Below are 19,188 nucleotides of genomic sequence, written 5' to 3'. Positions count from 1 at the left end.
TATGCAACCACCCTATGCGGTAGGTACTATTATCTCTATTTTACAGATGAGGAAAGGGGAGGAAGGGGAGGCAGTAGAGCCCCTTCATCCTCCCACTTTGTAGGGACCTTAGGCATGAAGGTCATTCAGACTCCAGATTCCCACTGTACTCTGTCATTTAGTTCAAATCTCCCCTAGCCGTCCCCTGCTAGTTATGTATTCATGTATTCATTTATTTTAAAAAATACTTCGACACAAGGGTTCGTTAAAAAAAACAAACAAACAAAAAAGAAATAAAAATAAAATTAAAAATCCTTACTGAGAACATGCCAAGTTCTGGAGAAGCCGTGGAGTGTAGAGGTTACAGAGCAGGGACTTTGGGGCCAGGCTGTCCAGATTCCAAGCCTGACCCTGCCACTTACTGGGCTCCATGACCTTGGGCAGGCCACTTACCATCTGTGGCTCAATTTCCTCATCTGTAAAATACAGATAATAGTACCTGCCTCATAGGGTGGTTGTATAGTTTGATTGAATTAAATGAATTAGAATAACACCGAGTTCACAACGAGTCCTATGTACACATTGGCTCATGTTGTTATTACTGTTATGCGGAACATTGTTCTAGACAAGGGGACCTAACGATGAAGATGACTAAGGAGCTCTGTGGTGCTCTTAGCTGCTCTTATGGAGCGTGCATTCTAGGCAGATCTTGACCCTCTAAAAGCAGAGAACATTTCTTTTTATATCCATCCGTGTCTAGCTCTATGCTCTGCATCCATCAAGCCATCCCATTCCCAGCGAACATTTATTGAACATCCATGTAGAGCCCTCTGCTAGGCCTGTGGGGCTTGTCAAACGGTACGAGACAGTCTGGCAAAGACAGATACACAAAAACCATTCTCTAATGGTCAGCCCTATAAAAGGGGCTTCAGAAAGACTTCTGGACTGGATTGAACTAGCTTCAGCTCTTCTCAGCTCCTACCTGCCAGGTACTTAAGGGGAAAGGCAATGTATTTATTTGAGTATTGTGTAACAAAAGGAAACATTGGATGTGGCACCAGTTGCCTACTATTTTCCCTTCTCTGGTCCAAAAGGAGGCTACTTCTCACCTCTGGATGGATGTGGCTGGCGATGGACGTGTTGTTACTGTTCCTTCTTGGACATTCCCAGCTGCCTCCGGCTGATCCCCATTTTGTATGCTTGACTTGTTCTTTACAGCACAGTGTGGGGTTTGAGTAGGGCTGCCAAGCATCATAGAAGTAAGTAACTTGCACATCAGAGCAGCCCTTTTTGTGTCAGGGGCTCAGCTCTCTTATGGTCCTGCCAAACTCTGTGCACTCCCCTCACCCAGATCCACCCAGAAACAGGCCTGTTTTTCACTGGTCCGTCTCCTCTAAGGTTTTTCCATCAGAGGCAAGGCCTTCCAGTTATTGGCTTAGTCACCCCTCACACTCAGTCTAATTGTTAATGGCTCAACAGCCTCAGCTGAGTAATAACAATCATAGTTAACATTTCTTGAGTGTGTATTTTGTGCCAGCCACTTTGCTCAGTGCTTTCATGTACTTAATTCTCGCGAACTCCAAGAAGCTGACTGTGGTTTTGCTGTGTGAAACCCCAGATCGTTTCTAGGGTAATCAAGTGGTATCGAGTAGCAGTATTATCCCCAGTAATAGAAGAGAACTGAGGCTCTGGAAAGTTGAACAACTCACCCAAGCTCACGGTGGTTAAGTAGAGGGCTCATGGTTTATATCCACGTAGTTGACTACATACCTACACTCTTAATTAGATTAAGATCAGTAGAAGTCGTACCTCAGTCCTGTTGATCAGTAGAAATTTCACACTGACCTGTTGTTCATTTTAAACCAAAAACATACCCACTGTATGTATGACTTTTCCCTTTTTTTCCTTCCAAAAGAAAAAATCCTAACCCCACATGTATCATAGGAAAATCCTGCATTGACTCCTGTTTTGCCTTTTCTCATACTTCCTGTGTAGACATTCACGGTCAGAACTTAAACCAACAAAAAACCTTCAACAGTCCGATAAGGAAGGAAACAAGTACAGTCGGCTCTTTGTATCCGTGGGTTCCGCATCCTCAGATTCAACCAACTGCAGAGGGAAAATATTAGGGAAAAGAATTCCAGAAAGCTCCAAAAAGCAAAAGTTGAATTTGCCACTCACTGGCAACTATTCACATAGCATCTACATTGTTTTTATAACTATTTACATAGCATTTACATTGTATTAGGTATAAGTAATCTAGAGATGGCTTAAAGTATACGGGAGGATGTGTGTAGGTTATCTGCAAATACTGCACCGTTTATATAAGGGACTTGAGCATCTGCGGAGTTTGGTATCCACGGCAGGTTCTGGAACCAGTCCCCCGTGGATACCTAGGGAAGACTGTACTCTGGGAGTCTGGAGAGAGACTTTGATCTTCCAGTGCTGGATACTTTGTTAGCTGCCTAAGAAATACTCTGTAACTTGCTTGTTTAATGCATCAAGGTTGAGCCAAGTTTCTGGGCATTTAGGTTGTTCGTAGCTTTAAAAACCACTCTCCACGGTGTACTGGAAGGAGTTTCCCAGCTGATCCTCTGGGTCGCCTTTCGCCTTTCGCCTTTCTTGTTGGGTGCTTACAGCGTTTCCGTAGGCTCCGTACATTTGTACTGGGTTTTACGGAGAGTTTTATACAGAGTTGGCTGTGAGGCATCACCAGCGTGATGGATTCTTTTCCTCATTTGTACAAGAGGAACCAAGTTGGGGCTCCTTCTCAGCATACCTAACTCGTTCAGAACAGCGGGGATGGGGGGGGTACTTTTTCCTTTTTTTCATTACACTTACCAGTTTATTATCTGACATGTTTAGGATGACAGTATTTGATTAAAAGGTGATATACTTTTAATCAGTTTTGTGAAAATTCAGTCATTCCCGGCATTGTTGGAAGAGGCGAATTTTGGGGCATTAGTCACTTCTGATAATCACAAGACCAACTCTGTTCCTGGGGCGCTGGGCCCTGTGCTTACATCTTCTGCACGTACCCTATCACTTAATTTCTATGACTGACCTTCCGTTTCTTCATCTGTAAAAGGAGGCTGCGATACCTCTCTCCATGGGGTTGTTGTGAGATAAGGAAAAGGCACTTTTGAAGTCTGCCTTAGGAAGTGTGCTCAGTCAACAAGAGAACAGCTTTGTCCTTGCGAGAGAGAAATCTTTTTTTTTTCCCCATATTGGGCTGATGGAGAAACAGGCTCAGAGGGAAGAGGAAACATCCAGAAATGCCCAGAATAACTCGTACTTGAGCTGAGGTTTGAACTCGGGGCTGTCTGACTACAAAGCTTGTCCTCCTACCCAGTGGACCACACTGCCTCTGGAGTTGCAGCCTTTGCTGCCAAAGCACAAAGGAAAGCACTTGCCTCCTTGGACTTATTGCCCCGAAGCCACCAGGCCTTATTCCTCCTATTCCCAAAGGGAAAAGGCAGTTGTTAAAAATGATCAATAAAAAAAGTGTCTTCCTGAACGTTTTCTTCTATTTCCTGATTCCTGCTCTCACAGGCCTCCGACCTGAGCCGCTGGCCTTTTGCTTCCACTCCTGTTATTTTCAGCTTGTCTGACATCATAGTTATGTATCTTTTAAAGTCAGTGATCGTGTGACTGTTTCCCATTCTTCTTCCTTCTGAGTTTTCTCTGTGCTACCTTTCCCTCTTCCCCGCCTCCTTGCTTCATTTCCTGAGTAAGCAAGGGCTGGGGCTGAGGCTGATCAGATCCCTGATTTGGAGCCAGTTGGCTCCCAGCTGACGATGTTTATTATGTTTATGGAAGGAAGCAGAAGAAGCCGATGGGGGCTGCTTTTGATGGTAATGAAAATGATGCCTAAAGCAGAACTCAGCATTTCATGACATTAGAATAAGGGAGAGTTAAACTGTCCAACTGACTCTAAACTGACTGACTATGAGCACATAGGAATCATTTTTACTACCCATAAAAGAAGTTTATAATAATCTAATCATAATTTTAAATTGATGAGATTGGTAATTTTTTAAAAATCATGTTTACTGGTTTCTCGACTGAAATCTTTTCAGTGATAAGTCGGCAAATGACTAATGCTTAGAATTCAGTGTCTAGAATTGAGATATGGAAGTGTCCAGTGGTTGTCATTTTACTCATTTCTCAGTTGAAAAACCTCTGTTTTCTTTGGGAGGAAGAGAAAAAAAGAGATACCCAGGGACATACCTATTCTATGGGAATATTCAGTTCTTCCTCCAGGCCTCACCTATGAGTGTTTGCGAAGAATAACAAAGTAGTGTGTGTCAACAAACATTTGTCACTTGCTGGACCTCTAGCATTGCACTAGATTTCAACTAACAACCAAGCATCAGACATCACAAAGAGCCCTTTCCCTTCTTTCACTGCCTTAAGTAGAGACTTCTGGTGACTGATAGAATGTTTGTGTTTCAAAAATATATTTAAATTTCACCAATGCAAGTTTAGACTGCATTTTCATAGAGAAATACATCATCATAGAATTTCAGTGTTGGAAGGCACCTTAGACATAATTCTAGCCTTCCATTTTAGACTTTTGATCCAGGCCCTAGGTATGCAATAGAAAACTAGTATTTGGCATTTCTGGTGGAAATATAAAGCTAATTCTGGGACGTGTCATTCATTCTTCCCTGCTACTTCTATCTTTGGTCAGTGATAGAGAAAGGTCAAGGACACATTTTGTTTTTGTTGGATATAGTATAGTGTGTAAAAGGATAATTATTCTGGGGTGGTTCAGGCTTAGTTGGAGACAAGAACATGATGGCCCATCTGGCATGGACTGCTTCCTCTAATACGAATGTAGGTGAGCAAGATTGCCCCCATGTTGTCCCTCTTCAGAGGACATGTTCTCATTGTCACCATCGTTTAATAGTCTGTTAGGATGCTCTCATTAGTGCATTGTCAGATTTTGCCTTGATCCTATTTGTATATCCTGCCTTCATCTTCTTCAGTGGCCCAGTGGCCCTCCAACATGATTTGTATGACCCTGTGCATTGCTCTCCAGGACCACGCAGGGTAGATAGGTTGAAAGCCTGGTATGAAAGGTAAGGTGGTTAACAGGAGATGGGGAAACACCAGTTTTTGAGTACCCTTGTCTGTCTGTTAGGGTCTCTTTTTCGCTTTCTTTTGTCTGCTTTCTCTCTCCCTCTACAAATAGTCCCTCCGATGGTTGTTTCCTCCATTTTTAGCCACATTCACAGTTTGCTTTATATTGAATCTGTTTAGCTATATGAGTGATAACTCTTCCAGCTGATTGGCATCCTTGAAGTATGATAACATGCATACAGCTGTAGTGTAAATAGGGGCAGTTGTGGAGAAAGGCCTATTAATAAAGGTGTGAGTTCTGGAACACTCCAGAGGAACAATTCTAAACAACTCTAAACATTGCAGATAGTTAAGAGAGAAAAAGACTGCTATCCATGCTCTCTGTTTACTTCTTTGACAGTTTTGAAGTTTGGACATTTGAGGATTCATATGTAGGAAAAAAGAAACCTAAGTGGCATTTAGGATGGAAATGATGCCACAGTTGAGCAGAAGCACAGCCCTGATGGGGTGTCCTGCTTTCATGGTGATTGAAAGGCCTGAAACCCAGCTTCCCAGTAGAGAACAAATAGGCAAATAAACTGGAGGCTTCCTTATGGTTTATTGATGCTGTTTTGCCCAAGTAAAAAAAAAAAAATCATTTACCCATAAAAGCTCAAATCTAAGGTTGTTTTTTCTTTCTTTCTTTCTTTTTTTTTTTTCATATTGGCTATATGAAAGAAGCAGTAGGAGATAAAAGGAGAAAAGAAGCTAATATCATTATCTAATATTTAGATAAAAACCTGAGCAAAACAATTAGATTTATGGTATTTTTCTGTAGTTGTTTTCCTTGGCACAGATAATACCAGGCAACCTTGCTTCTTTCTTTCCTTAGAATTATGTTCCAAAGAAGAAACAGAGCTTTATTGTAATACATGGTTCTTTCTCATTAGCTGGAAACAAAACACATTTTAATAATGAGGGGCAAAGGTTTTTGCAACTCGAAGTGGTGACGAAGTGTTCCTAGTTTTGCACAAATATTGGTTTTAGTTGAAAGCTTAATGGTTTAGGAGAAATATGACTGTATGAAAATCTCACCTTAGCCTCCCCCACCCTCCCAGCGCCACGTACACATATGCCAGCTTCGTGGCGTGTGGCTTGATCCAGGTGTTCGTGGCATGAACTGATCCACGTGTCAAATGTCCCTAGATTGGGGCCGTGAGCTTGGCGTGCACTCTTGCATCTTGGAAAGGTTGTCAGTGCACTTATGCCAACCAGCTCTGGCTGTTACGGTCAGTGATCTGCAGGGGAAGTGGTCCTACGCGGATAGTGCCCTTGCCTCTTACTACCATGACGTATTACACAAATTCTCAAAGATGATCCCTAAGTAAACACAGATAATATACACGTGGATTCTCCTGGACAATAAGATAATTTATGAAAACCCATGAAGCACTAGCACAGTTGCCCCATCAAACAATATCAAGGCTGCTAGGAAGGTCAGATGTGTTACTGCTGAGTCTAGAATTTAGGTTTTCTGACAATATTGAGGTTTCTATGGTTTCTTGGTTTCTTTTCTCCAAAGTTTTTGATGCCGAATGATATTAAAACCTTAAAATGATAGCATTTAGAGCTTCCCCAAACTCCCCACCTTAGACATGACTGGAGTCAGTAGGAGGGAAAAACATGTGACATCTCCGCGCCTGCAAGAGGTCAGAGCGAAGGGAGCAGACAAGAGCCAGCGAATGCTAGAGATGCTCCGCCCCCGCCCCCTGAGCTCTAGCTCCCTCCTGCCCGAGAAGAATCCCTGTGTTCCATTGCTGAAGCAGAGACAACAAATGCCAGGTCCTCCGGTTAGAAAGATGCAGCACACTTAAAACCACAGGAAAAAGATATGTGAGGTGAACCCTGAATGGCTTTTTTCCCTCGTGTGATGTGTGTGACCTCTTTAAGGTCAGAGTCTCCTCTCCCGTAAAGTGTGGGTGGGTGGGGTGGGTGGGGTGAGGGGTGGCTTCGCTAAGACTCCTCTCTGACATGAGAATTCTATGATTTGAAGTAATCCGAGTGCAGTCCCCATGGATGCCTTTTCCTGAGCTCAAGCCTGCGGAGAGGTTCAGACATGCCCGCTTTTTTAGCAATTAGAGTAAGAGGGAGAAAGGATTCCTTCATGGCTCTGTCACAACGGTAAGCACCTGCAAAGCTGTGTGTTTGCTTTTGTAAGAGACCAGCCTTAAGAGGACCATCTGATGGAGTCATCCTGTTCTCTAGATTGGCTCCAGTGACAGGCCAGGCCAGGCCAGGACAGTTTCACCAATCTGCCAGCCCACTTAAGAGCTGACAAATTCATTAGCATCACCTGTACGTCATGCACCGCCCTGCAGGTTGCAGAGAATGCAGACTAATCAATAACAAGGCTGTATCCTCCAGATATGTCTCCCTCGTGGCCAGCTTCACGCCTGGACCAGGCTACATTACCTGGTGCTAAATCCCAGTGACAGAGAGGAGCTCTGCTGGGAGAGGGGAGCTGCCCGAGGGGGACTGGAGGAGGCCCAGGGGCTCCCCAGCCTTGATCTCTTCTTCCCCTCCTGTGGCCCTTCTCTAAGCCAGCCAGAATTTATTGTGACTTACTTCTATCTCATTCTTCATCCAAAGGGTTTAGTTACTGGAAGTACCAATGTGTCTTCCTAGTGTTCTTAGGAACATATATGTAATTCTGTGTAAAGTGATTTTTAGAAATAAAGTGAAATGCCTTAAGGTTCAGAGAAGTCTTGCTGCTGTTGTTGTTGAACTTGCTCCCCACCCTTAAAGAAGCCTTTGGTGAGTCTTTGAAAACGAAATAATGGTTTTCAGAGTAGGAAGACTCAAACCTTCATTGATCTGGCTTATAAATTTTGAGATTTTTGAATGTCAGTTTTCTTAAAGTGGGATTCAGGCCATATGGCATGGGTAGGATAGTGTTGCTTATGAATAGATGCTGTACCATGGACCCCTGGGAGGTTCTAGGAAACACTACAGCTTTTAAGTACTAGGCCTAATTGAACGCCACTGGCTTAATTAGTATATTGAATGTAATCCGTATGATGAATTTCCTTCTATTTTCTTCTCAAACTTCTGTCCATTGCAGAACATGTCCTTTATCTATTTTGGAGCAGGTAGAGCATTCAGAACAACGTGGAAGACGTGAAACAAGTTGGAGAACTAAGCAGGGGGCTCATTGCTCATCTGATTTTCTGAACCCAAGATTTAAGTCAGAAACTTTGCATTTGAGTCCTATTTTTTTAAATAATTTCCTTTCATGTCATTTCCTTCCAGTATATTTTGTTACTTGTAATTTGAAGCATATTAAAGCTAATTGGATTTGGACTTTTTTAAAAAGCAGTAAAGACTTAGGCTATCCAGAGGAAAAGGGTTTGCTGTCGTATGAAATTGTAGGGACATTCCTTCAGCACTTTGTGGTGAAGTCAAATACCCATATAACTTCTTTAGAAACCTAGAGGAATCAAACCTTAGAGCTAGGTGGATCCTTGGAGAAAACATAACGCACGTTTTGCAGAGAGGGGAGTGAGATGTGTAAGACTGCACAGCTCTGGTTAGTCGCAGAGTCCAGTAGCACATTTTCAAAGAGAATGCTTGTTATAGAGGCTCTTAGTCTGTACATCAGAGTGTACCAGGACACTACCTGGTAACATGCAACACTTGTGCATGTTTAATATTACTAAAACAGCATTACTTTAAGAAATATGCGGTAAATCAAGGTTTTCCTAATTCAAAATGGTGTTTCCCTCAGATCATTTTGAGTTGTTGAAAATATCTCAGGCATAGAGCTAATTAGTAGACATAATTGATTAGAAAGGGCTTCAGGTTGAGAACTGACAGAAAAATCCGAGGTTAGTCATAGAAAATAGAAGTTTGACATTAATAGATAGCGAAATGGGAACTGAGAGAAATGCTCTCAAGATCCAGAGAACGTGGAAATAGCAGCTGCTGTTGAGTAGCCCCTTACCAGTAAACAAAGAGCCCCTCACCCCGGCTGACCACGTGAGCACTCCCATTCCCCACAGCTGTGAGACGTGAAAGTTGAAAGAATGGACTGCTTTATTTCTCTCCCTCTTTCATATTGTTCTTGCTGAGTAATGGAGAAATGATCTTGGATAGAAAAATCACATTATAACTTTGATAAGTTGCCTTTTGAAATAGAGTTGTTCCCAAGCCACATATGTTTATTGAAATATATTTTTATAGAAAATATTACAGAGCCTGTAACTGAAAACTTATGGCAGTATTTTGGGGAGTGATATGTTCTTAATGTTAATTTGTAGATTAGCTCTGAACTCCCTTCTGCTGTTCTAGAACCATTGGCTGAGTGAACATTTTCCAGGAGTCTTTTCAGATCTAAACTGTGTTTCATGGAATGGAGTATTTAGTGCTTAAATAATGTATAAATCCAGTTGGACAGGAGCTGCCTGTCAGTTTTATTAACTTTGACCTTTTCTCCCATTATAAAGATGGTTCGGTAAATATTTAATGGGCTCCTTATAGATCTTGACAGTCGGAGCTGTGTTCCTGGAAACTGGGAAACGTATATATGGTGAACAAATGTTGCTTAATCACTGTGAGTCAGCTTTCAAAGGCAGGTTTTGTTTTGGGGGAAGAAAAGTCCTTCCATCTTCGTGTGCTCTTAGGGGTGTGTGGTGTACATTAAGTGCATCCAAGATGATAGAAGTTTCAAAGGAACCCTTTGAAAGACAGCAGCTAGCATGCATTTCTGCTGTTTCGGGTTTGCTTGTTTGGGCAAATGATCAAAATGATGCCAGGTGGGCAGAATCACCATGCTGCTCTGCATGGTTAGCAGGACTCGTCCACTCAAAATTGAGTCAGCAGGGCTGGAGTGGCTGAGCTTGCATGGACCCCAATAAGATACAAAGAAGAAGGAGGGCCAAAAGGAGAGACGATTCCTTGAGCCAGGAGGGGACCCCTGCCAAGCTGTCTTTCCCTTTAATTCCATAAAGCTCCATGCATATTGCACTCATTGCAAATTCTGGTGGGGAAGATCGAAACCCAAGTAGCTGACATTTTGAAACATCGTCTTTCAAACTTGTACTGTCCCTTGCTTCCATCGATTTCCCATTTAAGAAATCTGTAGCAGAAAAACAAATTTGAGCAAAATTCATTGGTCTGCGATGAGTTGTTAGAGCCAAATTATGCCCCCCTTTCCACCCCGAGAAGAGCTCTGTTTTTATTATCAATGTGATATATCTTTGTCTTGTATTGTGCAGCCATAAGGCTCCCACAGCAGATCGACCAGGTAAATCAAGAGCCTGTTAAAAAGCAATATGGATGCTCCAAACACAGACATTTCAGTATTACTGGGTCACTGGATATCTTCATTTTTATAGCCACCTTCAAGAAGCAGATCATTTCAATTGGTTTTGTTTTCTTTCACTCTCTATTTGTGTGCAGCCCAGTGGCTTTAGGTGAGGCCATTTATTTTTCAGAACGTTATTACCCTTTGCATCCAGGGCCCGGCCCCTTTTATATGGTGGTCACCAGTTTCATTACCATGAGCTGTAATGTAGCTGACTCTGCAAAGGAAATCTATGCCTTGGAAGAGCATTTTGAAAAGAAATTGATTCAGAGCTTCAGAATGAATTACTATTTGTATATTAGTTAATTCTAAATAAATGTTTGAAAGACCTTGCTTAATTTGAGAAGGGAGGAAGAAACATACTGGACGTTATAAGTGGTCTCAATCCAAATTCTTAGCTTGGCATTTTCACATCTGAATGTTTTATTTACATCTGTTGAAAATTGGGATACCTTTCAAGGATAATTTTATTATAGAGATGAATGACAGCTCTTAAGATCTAAAATACAAAAGTATGGGATTTAAAAAGGAAGATGGGAGTCATGGTCACATGTCAAATTGGATATAAGCTTCGTTTGGCAATGAGTGAGGGTGATGAGTTGTATTTTAAATTGAAAGATCCTCATGATCGGGGTTGGGGGTGAGGGAGATTGACTGCATTGGGGCGCAAGGGAACTTTCTGCAGTGATGGAGATTTTCTGTATCTTGATTGGGGTGGCAGTGTCACAGGTATACATTGTCAGAACATCACACTGTACACCTAAAATGTGTGCATTTTATTTTATGTAAATTATAACTCAATAAAGAAGATTTTTTAAAAAGTCCTGTGTGTTTTAGAATTAGGCAGTATTATTTCTCTTTTCCAATAGAGAAATTAAAGTCTAGAAAAGTCAGATGATCTGTCCTAAGTAACCTCGAAGCTCAGCAGTTTGTCGTGAACAAAGCAAAGGATGCTGGCTCTCAGCCCATTTAAAGTCTACTGCTTCCTTACCCCAGTTGTATTGTTTCAGTTGCATGTACATGGAGTGGAATTAACTTCTCCAACCAGTTCTGTTCGGTGAACCTGTATTCATTTGTATACATTGTCGTAAGATATGTTCATGTGCTTATTCTTGTGATTGATACTTGTATCTTAACCCCTGGAAACAGCAGCCCAGTGGTATGCTTGAATCTGTTTATGATAAGCCTGTTGTGCTCCTGGCTTACTGCAGTGAACTATGAGTTATATGCTTTTTATTATAAGCAAGACATGACAGTAGCAGGAGTTCCCAGAACTAATCTGTCTTTAAGGAAACCCACTGGCTCCTCTTTTAAAAAATGACATAAGCTTTAAAACCATTTGCATAAAGCATATATGAATAGTAGTGAAAAATAAAGTAAAAAATTATCCCAATTCTACTACTTCGAAATACACTGTTAACATTTTAGAGAACATGTTTTTAAGTGTCTCTCTGTTTACAGTGTAACCTGTTTGTTTTTTTTTAATTCAACAAAATGATGTTTTAAAGTTCTTTACATATTTTACCCAATTTCCCAGTTATTGTTGGGCATTTAGATTGTTTCCAGTTCTTTATCATTTTGTAATGCCATGATGAACAACCTTATTCATGTTTCTTTTCCGATTTGTCTGATTTTCTCCTTATAAATACATTCCTTAAAGCAAAATGTTAGCAGCTGTATTTGAAGTTATTAAAAATGTTCTGAGCTGGTAAGATGTATCAAGTATTGATAGTGTAATACCCCTTGTCTAGCTTTTACCAAATGTTATTTTTCTTCCCCTTTTGTTCGGTTTTTCTCTGCAGTTGCAGTACCATGCAGGTCTGGCATCTGGCCTTTTGAATCAACAGTCGTTGAAACGTTCTGCTAACCAGATGGGAGTATCTGCTAAACGTAGACCAAAGGCTCAACCCACGACTCTCGTCTTACCGCCTCAGTGAGTGATGGGTTTGAAAAACGTACTTTCGTCCTGGGTGAAGTCTACTTTGTGCTTGTTTTTAGCTAAATGGAAACTTGTTTTTGCAAAATCATTCCTTTCTTTTAGAAAGGTATCTGTTAAGATTAGAAACCAAACACGTAGGTAATCTGTTTTGCATAGGTCTTAAAAGAAGCAGTTATAATGCACTTCATAGTTTACACGGTTTGTGTGTGACTCTAGGACCTCAGGATACCTCAGAGCTTATTCTTTGTTTCCTTGTCACATTCCCAGAGTTGGCAGAGCATAAGGGCAGTTCTCCTTATCTTACAAATGAGACAGCCGAGGAGCACATTTTGATAAGCTGCAGCCCATCTAGGGCATCTGGTAGAGCTGGGATTAGAATCAGTGCCAGGCCCACTTATTCTTTTTTAAAACAGTAATACATGTGCTCTTCCTTTTCCCAATAGGAGAGATAGCAGACACTGTAAAGTGTACAGATCACTGGTTGTTCACATGTATATACCTCCGTGTAGCTCCACCCAGATCAAGCCACGTGGCCACCACTTCCAGAACCCCACAAGGGTTCTTCTCACGTTCCCAGTGCTGCCTCCCTCCCTAAGTTTAACAGCTGTTCTGACTTCCTTGAACAATTGATTTTACCTGTTCTTGAAAGTCATGTAAATGGAATCACACAACATGTAATCTTTTATATCAACTGTCTTCACTCAACACAATATCTGTTAGATTCATCCAGGTTGCTTTTGTTCTTTTTTGTTGCTGTGTAGTATTCCTTCGAATATGCCACAATTATTCCACCCGTTGGGTTGTTCTTTACTAGAAGCCCCAGTAGATGAAGGCCAAGGCTCAGTCAGTGATGTGGAGTCAGAAATTGAAGCACACCAGTCTTTGCCAGTAGCTTTTCTATCCACGTGAACACTCCCCTGAAAGGCGCACTACTCCCCAAAGCTCGACTTGGTCTTTAAACACATTGCCCAGCCCAACCCGCCCTCCTATTGTACCCTCTTTTGCTTACATCCTCAGTTACAAACTACATTTTAAAATCTCCAGTCCAAAGGAGTGTTTGCAGGGGAGATTCGGTTGTTTGCCTTTACACAGGATCTCATTTATTTTCTGTTTGGTTAGCAACTATTTATTATGCCTGCTCTCTGCCACACACTGCCCTAGGCTCTGAGGATACAATCATGAGCAAGACAGACGTGGGCCTATCTTCCTGAAGCTTTTGGTTTAACTGGGGGGGAAAGACAAAAGACAAGTACCCCTAAACAAATTAATAAATTAATACAACGATTTCTGGTTATGATTAGTACTTAGGAAGGGAACACATAGGGTGGTAAGGAGGGGAGACTGCTTAAAACAGGTGGTCAGAGAAGGCCTCTCCAAGGAGAGGACATTAGGGGGAGACTTGGAGAACGAGGAGGAAAAGGGCCATTCAGGAGCTGGGGAGATTACAGGAGATGATTCTGGGGATCTTTGCTCTCACCAGTGGATACCCATAGCCCACCATTTCTATGGCTTTCAGGTTTTCTTCACAGTTGACATTTGCTTCCAGGATGGGATGAACATAACCAGCGAGCCTCCAACAAGTTATTTTTTGTCTGCTGCATGCACAGGTGCCATCCTTTCCAGAGACTACAGGGACAGTTTCTTTGAGTGATGCAGGATAGAGAGAGTTTTCACCATTTGGCAGGAAGCTTCTTCTGTCTGATGCTTCTCATGTGTTGATTTGGTGGTTCTGCACATCTCAACTTTCGGCTCTCAAAAGTCTTAACGGGCCCTTATAACTTGTCATCTTCTCTGCTTGGATTGTCTACTGAGGCAAGATGCTTGGTGGGAAGTGAAAGACTTTCTAATGGTCCCACAAGACTGGAGCCAAAAGTGTTTGTTGCTAACTCTCTCTTGACAAAAGTCAGCTCTTAGTCCATCTGTTCACCATTTGTTAATTTGCATTGGCTTGAAACCTGTTTACAGGTGACATGCTATTATGAGGACACTTAGAAACTATTTTAAGCACCAAGGCAATCAACAGACTCTGTTCGCATGCCAAAAAAAAAAAAAGAAAACAACTGGTGTTCACAACTGTCATTATAAATTTATAATAAATCACTCAAGATACTTAGTTTCAAAGAGAAAAGTGGTTACTGCGTCCTAAGAATACAATGTTGAAGTGATTTCCTTTACTTAGTAGCCTCTTTCCTGTGAAAATTGACTGCTGCCTTTTCACATCATTGAGCTTTGTGGACTCACATTATCCTGGAATCCCTTTGTAAAGTGACTGTCCAGTAGGCAGGATCTATAGCTAAAGGACATTCTGTTCACTTTTATTGAGCACCTACTATGTGCCACTTATAGTGTTAGATGTCCAGAATAGAGACACCAGTAATGCATAGCTGCTGGCCTAATTGGATCATATATATATATATTTTTTTCTTAATTAATTAATTAATTAATTAATTAATTTTTGGCTGTGTTGGGTCTTCGTTTTTTTTTTTTTTTTTTTTTTTCTGTGCGAGGGCTTTCTCTAGTTGTGGCAAGCGGGGGCTACTCTTCATCTCAGTGCCCGGGCCTCTCACTGTCGCAACCTCTCGTTGTGGAGCACAGGCTCCAGACGCGCAGGCTCAGTAGTTCTGGCTCACGGGCCCAGTTGCTCCGCGGCATGTGGGATCTTCCCAGACCAGGGCTGGAACCCGTGTCCCCTGCATTAGCAGGCAGATTCTCAACCACTGCGCCACCAGGGAAGCCCTGGATCATACATATTTTTTTAGACTAAAAAATAGGACACTAGTAATATATACATATTGTACATTTTGGAAAAAACCAAAGGTATCAAAAAAGAAAAGAAAAAATAATAATACCGTCACCCTGAGAAAGTTATTGTTAAAGTTTTGATGGATATTGTTCTAGATTTTTTTCTATGCATATGTAATATATAATTTTTAAAAACAAAAAACAACCTTCATGAAGAATTATAATATTGTTCTGTATCACATCCCAACATTTATTGAATGTAGTTCTTAGATTTTAAGGTAGTATAATTTGACCTGTGGAATACTTAAATTTGCTTGTTAATCAGCCATGTTGTGGTTTTATCTGTAGGACACGACTCATTACAGAATTTTTACTGTAAGTATGATATGACCATAAACTATCTTTGTCATTATGGAAATCCCTTGAACTCCCTTATAAAACAACACCCGAATCCTCCAGGGTTGCTACAGTAGTCGTCTATTGCTACATAAAAAATTGCCCCCAAACTTAGTGGTTTCATAACAGTAAACATAATCGCCCATATTTTCTGTGGATCCTACCTGGGAGTGGCTTGGCTTCATGGTTCCGGCTCAGAGCCTCTCATAACATTGCAGTCAGATGGCAGCCAGGACCACAGTCATCTGCAAGTTGGACCAGGGTTCAAAGGTCACTTCCAAGGTGGCTCACTGACATGGCAGTTAAGTTGGTGCCAGCTGTCGGTGGGAGACCTCAGTTCTTCCCCACATCCACAGGGTGCCTGAATGTCCTCTGGACTTAGGGGTGACTTCTTCCAGAGCAAGCCATCTAGAAGAAGGTGAGCCAGGCAGAGCCCATCCTTTTTATGGCCTCGCCTCAGGGATATGTAGCACCAATTCCACCCTGTAGTGTGTGTTAGAAATGATTCACTACGTCTGACTGACATTCAAGGTGGGGAGAAGAGCCTCTCCCTTTTGAAGGAAGGAGTGTCAGAATTTGCAGACATATTTCAGGGAATTCCCTGGCGGTCCAGTGGTTAGAACTCGGAGCTTTCACTGCAGGGGCCCGGGTTCAGTCCCTGGTTGGGGAAGGAAGATCCTGCAGGCCGTGGGGTGCAGCCAAAAAATTTTAAAAATTTAAAAATAAAAAAGAATTTGCAGATATATTTTAAAAGCGCCCCAGTTGCCAATGAGGAGAGACATTACACAGAGGGAAGAGTGGCGGAGCCTGTGAGCCCCATTGACTTATTTATTCAGCAAATATTTACTCGGGGCCTATAGGTGGTTGGTTCTGTGCTCCGTGCTGGGGATTTGGAGACGAATAAGATAGAATTTCGGCTTTCAGGACACTCTGAGTAGAAATAGAGGAACAAACAAGTAGCAGGGAATCATAGTCGAGTGTGCCAGGTCCTAAGGACGTGGTCCTAACGTGCCCGAGAAGGCCACAGGCAGGATGCTGAGAGAGATCCACTCAGGGAGGCCCAGCCAAACTTCACCCAGTTTCTCCACTGCCAGCTGTGAAGGATGGAGGCTTTCCTTTGTGGAGAGCTGGATGCTTTCTTGCATAGGCCTACAGGATTCTAAGGAAAGGGTTTATTTCTTCTTTTTCTTTTTTCTGTGTTATATTCTCCAATGACCTCTTTCTTTTTTTTTAAACATCTTTATTGGAGTATAATTGCTTTACAATGTTGTGTTAGTTTCTGCTGTATAACAAAGTGAATCAACTATATGCACACGTATATCCCCATATCCCCTCCTCCCTCTTACGTCTCCCTCCCACCCTCCTTATCCCACCCCTCTAGGTGGTCACAAAGCACTGAGCTGATCTCCCTGTGCTATGCAGCTGTTTCCCACTAGCTACCTGTTTTACATTTGGTTGTGTATATATGTCCATGCCACTCGCTCACTTCGTCCAGCTTACCAGGAAAGGGTTTATTTCTAAACAGTGGAGGAGGCCGGCGAAGGACCAGGGGCTGGGCTCCTCGCTCGCCCGCCCCCTGGAGCTCTGCGCGTCTGTTAGTGTGGTGGCAGTTGAGTTTCTGCATTGGCTTGTGTCAGCAGTTGGGTGGCACGGAAGCTGCTGCCACAAAACCACCGTCTCTGCCTGAGTGCGCCGAGGCCACAGGCGTGGCAAGAACGCAGGAGAGATGTACCATGCGCTAATGTGTTTGTTTTTTAAATGCGGTTGGCTTTAATAGCAGTAGTCTTTGAAAACTCAGATTCTCCCCTGAGTTCCCAGAGGATTAGTGATTTGTGGGATTAATGATTCATATCTTTCTCCCCCTCCAAAGAAGCTTGTAAGGAGACAAAGATGTTGTTCATGATGAAAGGTCTTTGATCCCGTATTAGCGTTCAGAGGGCACTGGTGAAGCGACCTCACTTCCGTGATTCCCGAGTGTTCATATTAAGTCTTTTGCAGACGGGCACTATCGTTTTCATGAAGGAGCTGTGTCCCCTGTTGCAGGGTAAACGTTGTCAGCCTTTGACCTTTGTAGGATTGGGATCAGCCTGGGAAGTGGCTGTCGTACTTGATTGATTTGTAAGTTGCATCCTGAGATTGCTGTGTACTTACTGTATGTCAGCTGGAGCCACGTTTACTTGTGCTCTCTTAGATAGCAGTCTCAACTCTGCTGTATTGTTTAGTGTACTTTTGTGGCAACGTGGGATGTTGGTTTTAATCAATATGGCCAAGCTGACTGGCCTGTGACTCCTGTTCAGCAACTTGGCCTGAGGAAGTGCTGGCTTTCAGTGGCAGCCGAGGTGAAAGATTCTTCTGTGTTCTTATTTTCTGCACACACAGATCTCATTTAGGTTTCAGGAAAAAAAACATAAATGTTTTACAGAAAGGTTATTTTTAAAAGTATTACCTGCCTCCCCCCAACCCCTGCCCCGGAAGTTGTCAGGCCAGGCAGTTTCTTTTGTATCACGTTATGGTTTGTGAAGAGGTCCTGCCTACAAAATTAAGGGCCTTTCGTAGGCTGCCTTCTCGCTGGTCACTGGGGATGCACCGTCCCCACTCACAGCCACGAGCGGCCCTTCTGCTTGTCCACTAGGCCCAGTCCCCTCTCGCCTCCTCCGAGCCATTTCTCCGTGGGTCTCCTGTTTCTGTCCTGCTCCGTCAGTGCTCCCCTTCTCCTGGCCCACTCCTGGTAGAATGCAGACATGCTTATTCCAAAACCATCTCCTGGGAGAACACCCGACTCATGATCCCCTCCCCTTCCAGCTCCCCGCCCCCCTCTCTCCTCTTTACTGCAGACCTCCTTGAAGGAGTTGATTATGCATGTCTCCAGTTTCCCAACCACCCCAGGCAACAACTGTTCTGATTTCTCTTCCCGTTCCCTAGTTTTGACTCTTCTAGAACTCTGCGTAAACAGAGTCATGCAGAACATAGTTCTTTCCTCCTGGTTTCTTTTGCTCGGTGTGGCGTTTTGGAGATTCATTCGTGTTGTGTGTGGCAGTGCTTCGTTGCATTTTATTGCTGAAAAGGATTCCTTGGTGTTCTTCCGAGCCTGCCAGTGGCATTTCCTCACCATTCGGCATCTGCTTCAATATTGTCTGATACCTTCGAGAGTGTGGGGAGTCTTCACTTCATGCTCCTGTTCTTGGATGACCTACCTCAGGTTTGAGTAACAACAACACACAAAAACTGCGTGCAGAGACAAGTGTTGCTGGAGAGAAAGGCCACCAATTCAGGAGGTAACAGGGATAATGACACCACACGCACACCTAGGGGGTCCCGTGTTTGAACAACAGATTGCCTTCGGTACGGTGGCCACTGATTTGGTTCTGGGAGTTTAGCTGAAAGAGGCTCATTTTCTGCCCCTGCCTTGCACGCTAATTCCCAAGGAGATCATCGACTTGAAATTACACATGGTGCTTATACAGATGATTGGATTCTCTCCAAAATGTGTGGTAAATGCAGCTTCTGTTCTTGAAAGGCGGAGGCTTCTGTTGTCTTTTGCTTAACCTGAAACCTACAGGAATCAGGGAGAGCAAAGCGGTGACATGAATCCATCCTTGGCGATAGTGATGAATGAGGGGGCACCACTTACCGTGGTCATTGATGTTTAAACTGAGAAAGGCAAATATTTGCCAGGATGAAGCGCACTAAACCCAGAGTCTCTTCC

The 19,188-nt window shown here is 42.8% G+C and overlaps 1 protein-coding gene across 1 annotated transcript in view; it reads left to right on the top strand.

The window, feature by feature from the left end:
- Positions 1–19,188, top strand: part of MED27 (mediator complex subunit 27) — a 200,405-nt gene that overhangs the window by 52,794 nt on the left and 128,423 nt on the right. The window contains exon 3 of the mRNA XM_059926605.1: positions 12,208–12,338. Coding sequence (XP_059782588.1) covers positions 12,208–12,338 — 131 coding nt within the window. The remainder of the gene's footprint in view (positions 1–12,207; positions 12,339–19,188) is intronic.

The sequence above is a fragment of the Balaenoptera ricei genome, chromosome 6 (genome assembly GCF_028023285.1).
Source record: "Balaenoptera ricei isolate mBalRic1 chromosome 6, mBalRic1.hap2, whole genome shotgun sequence".
NCBI classification, from domain to species: Eukaryota; Metazoa; Chordata; class Mammalia; order Artiodactyla; family Balaenopteridae; genus Balaenoptera; species Balaenoptera ricei.
Note: the sequence above shows the minus strand (reverse complement) of the source record. Positions and strands in the feature narration are given on the sequence as shown.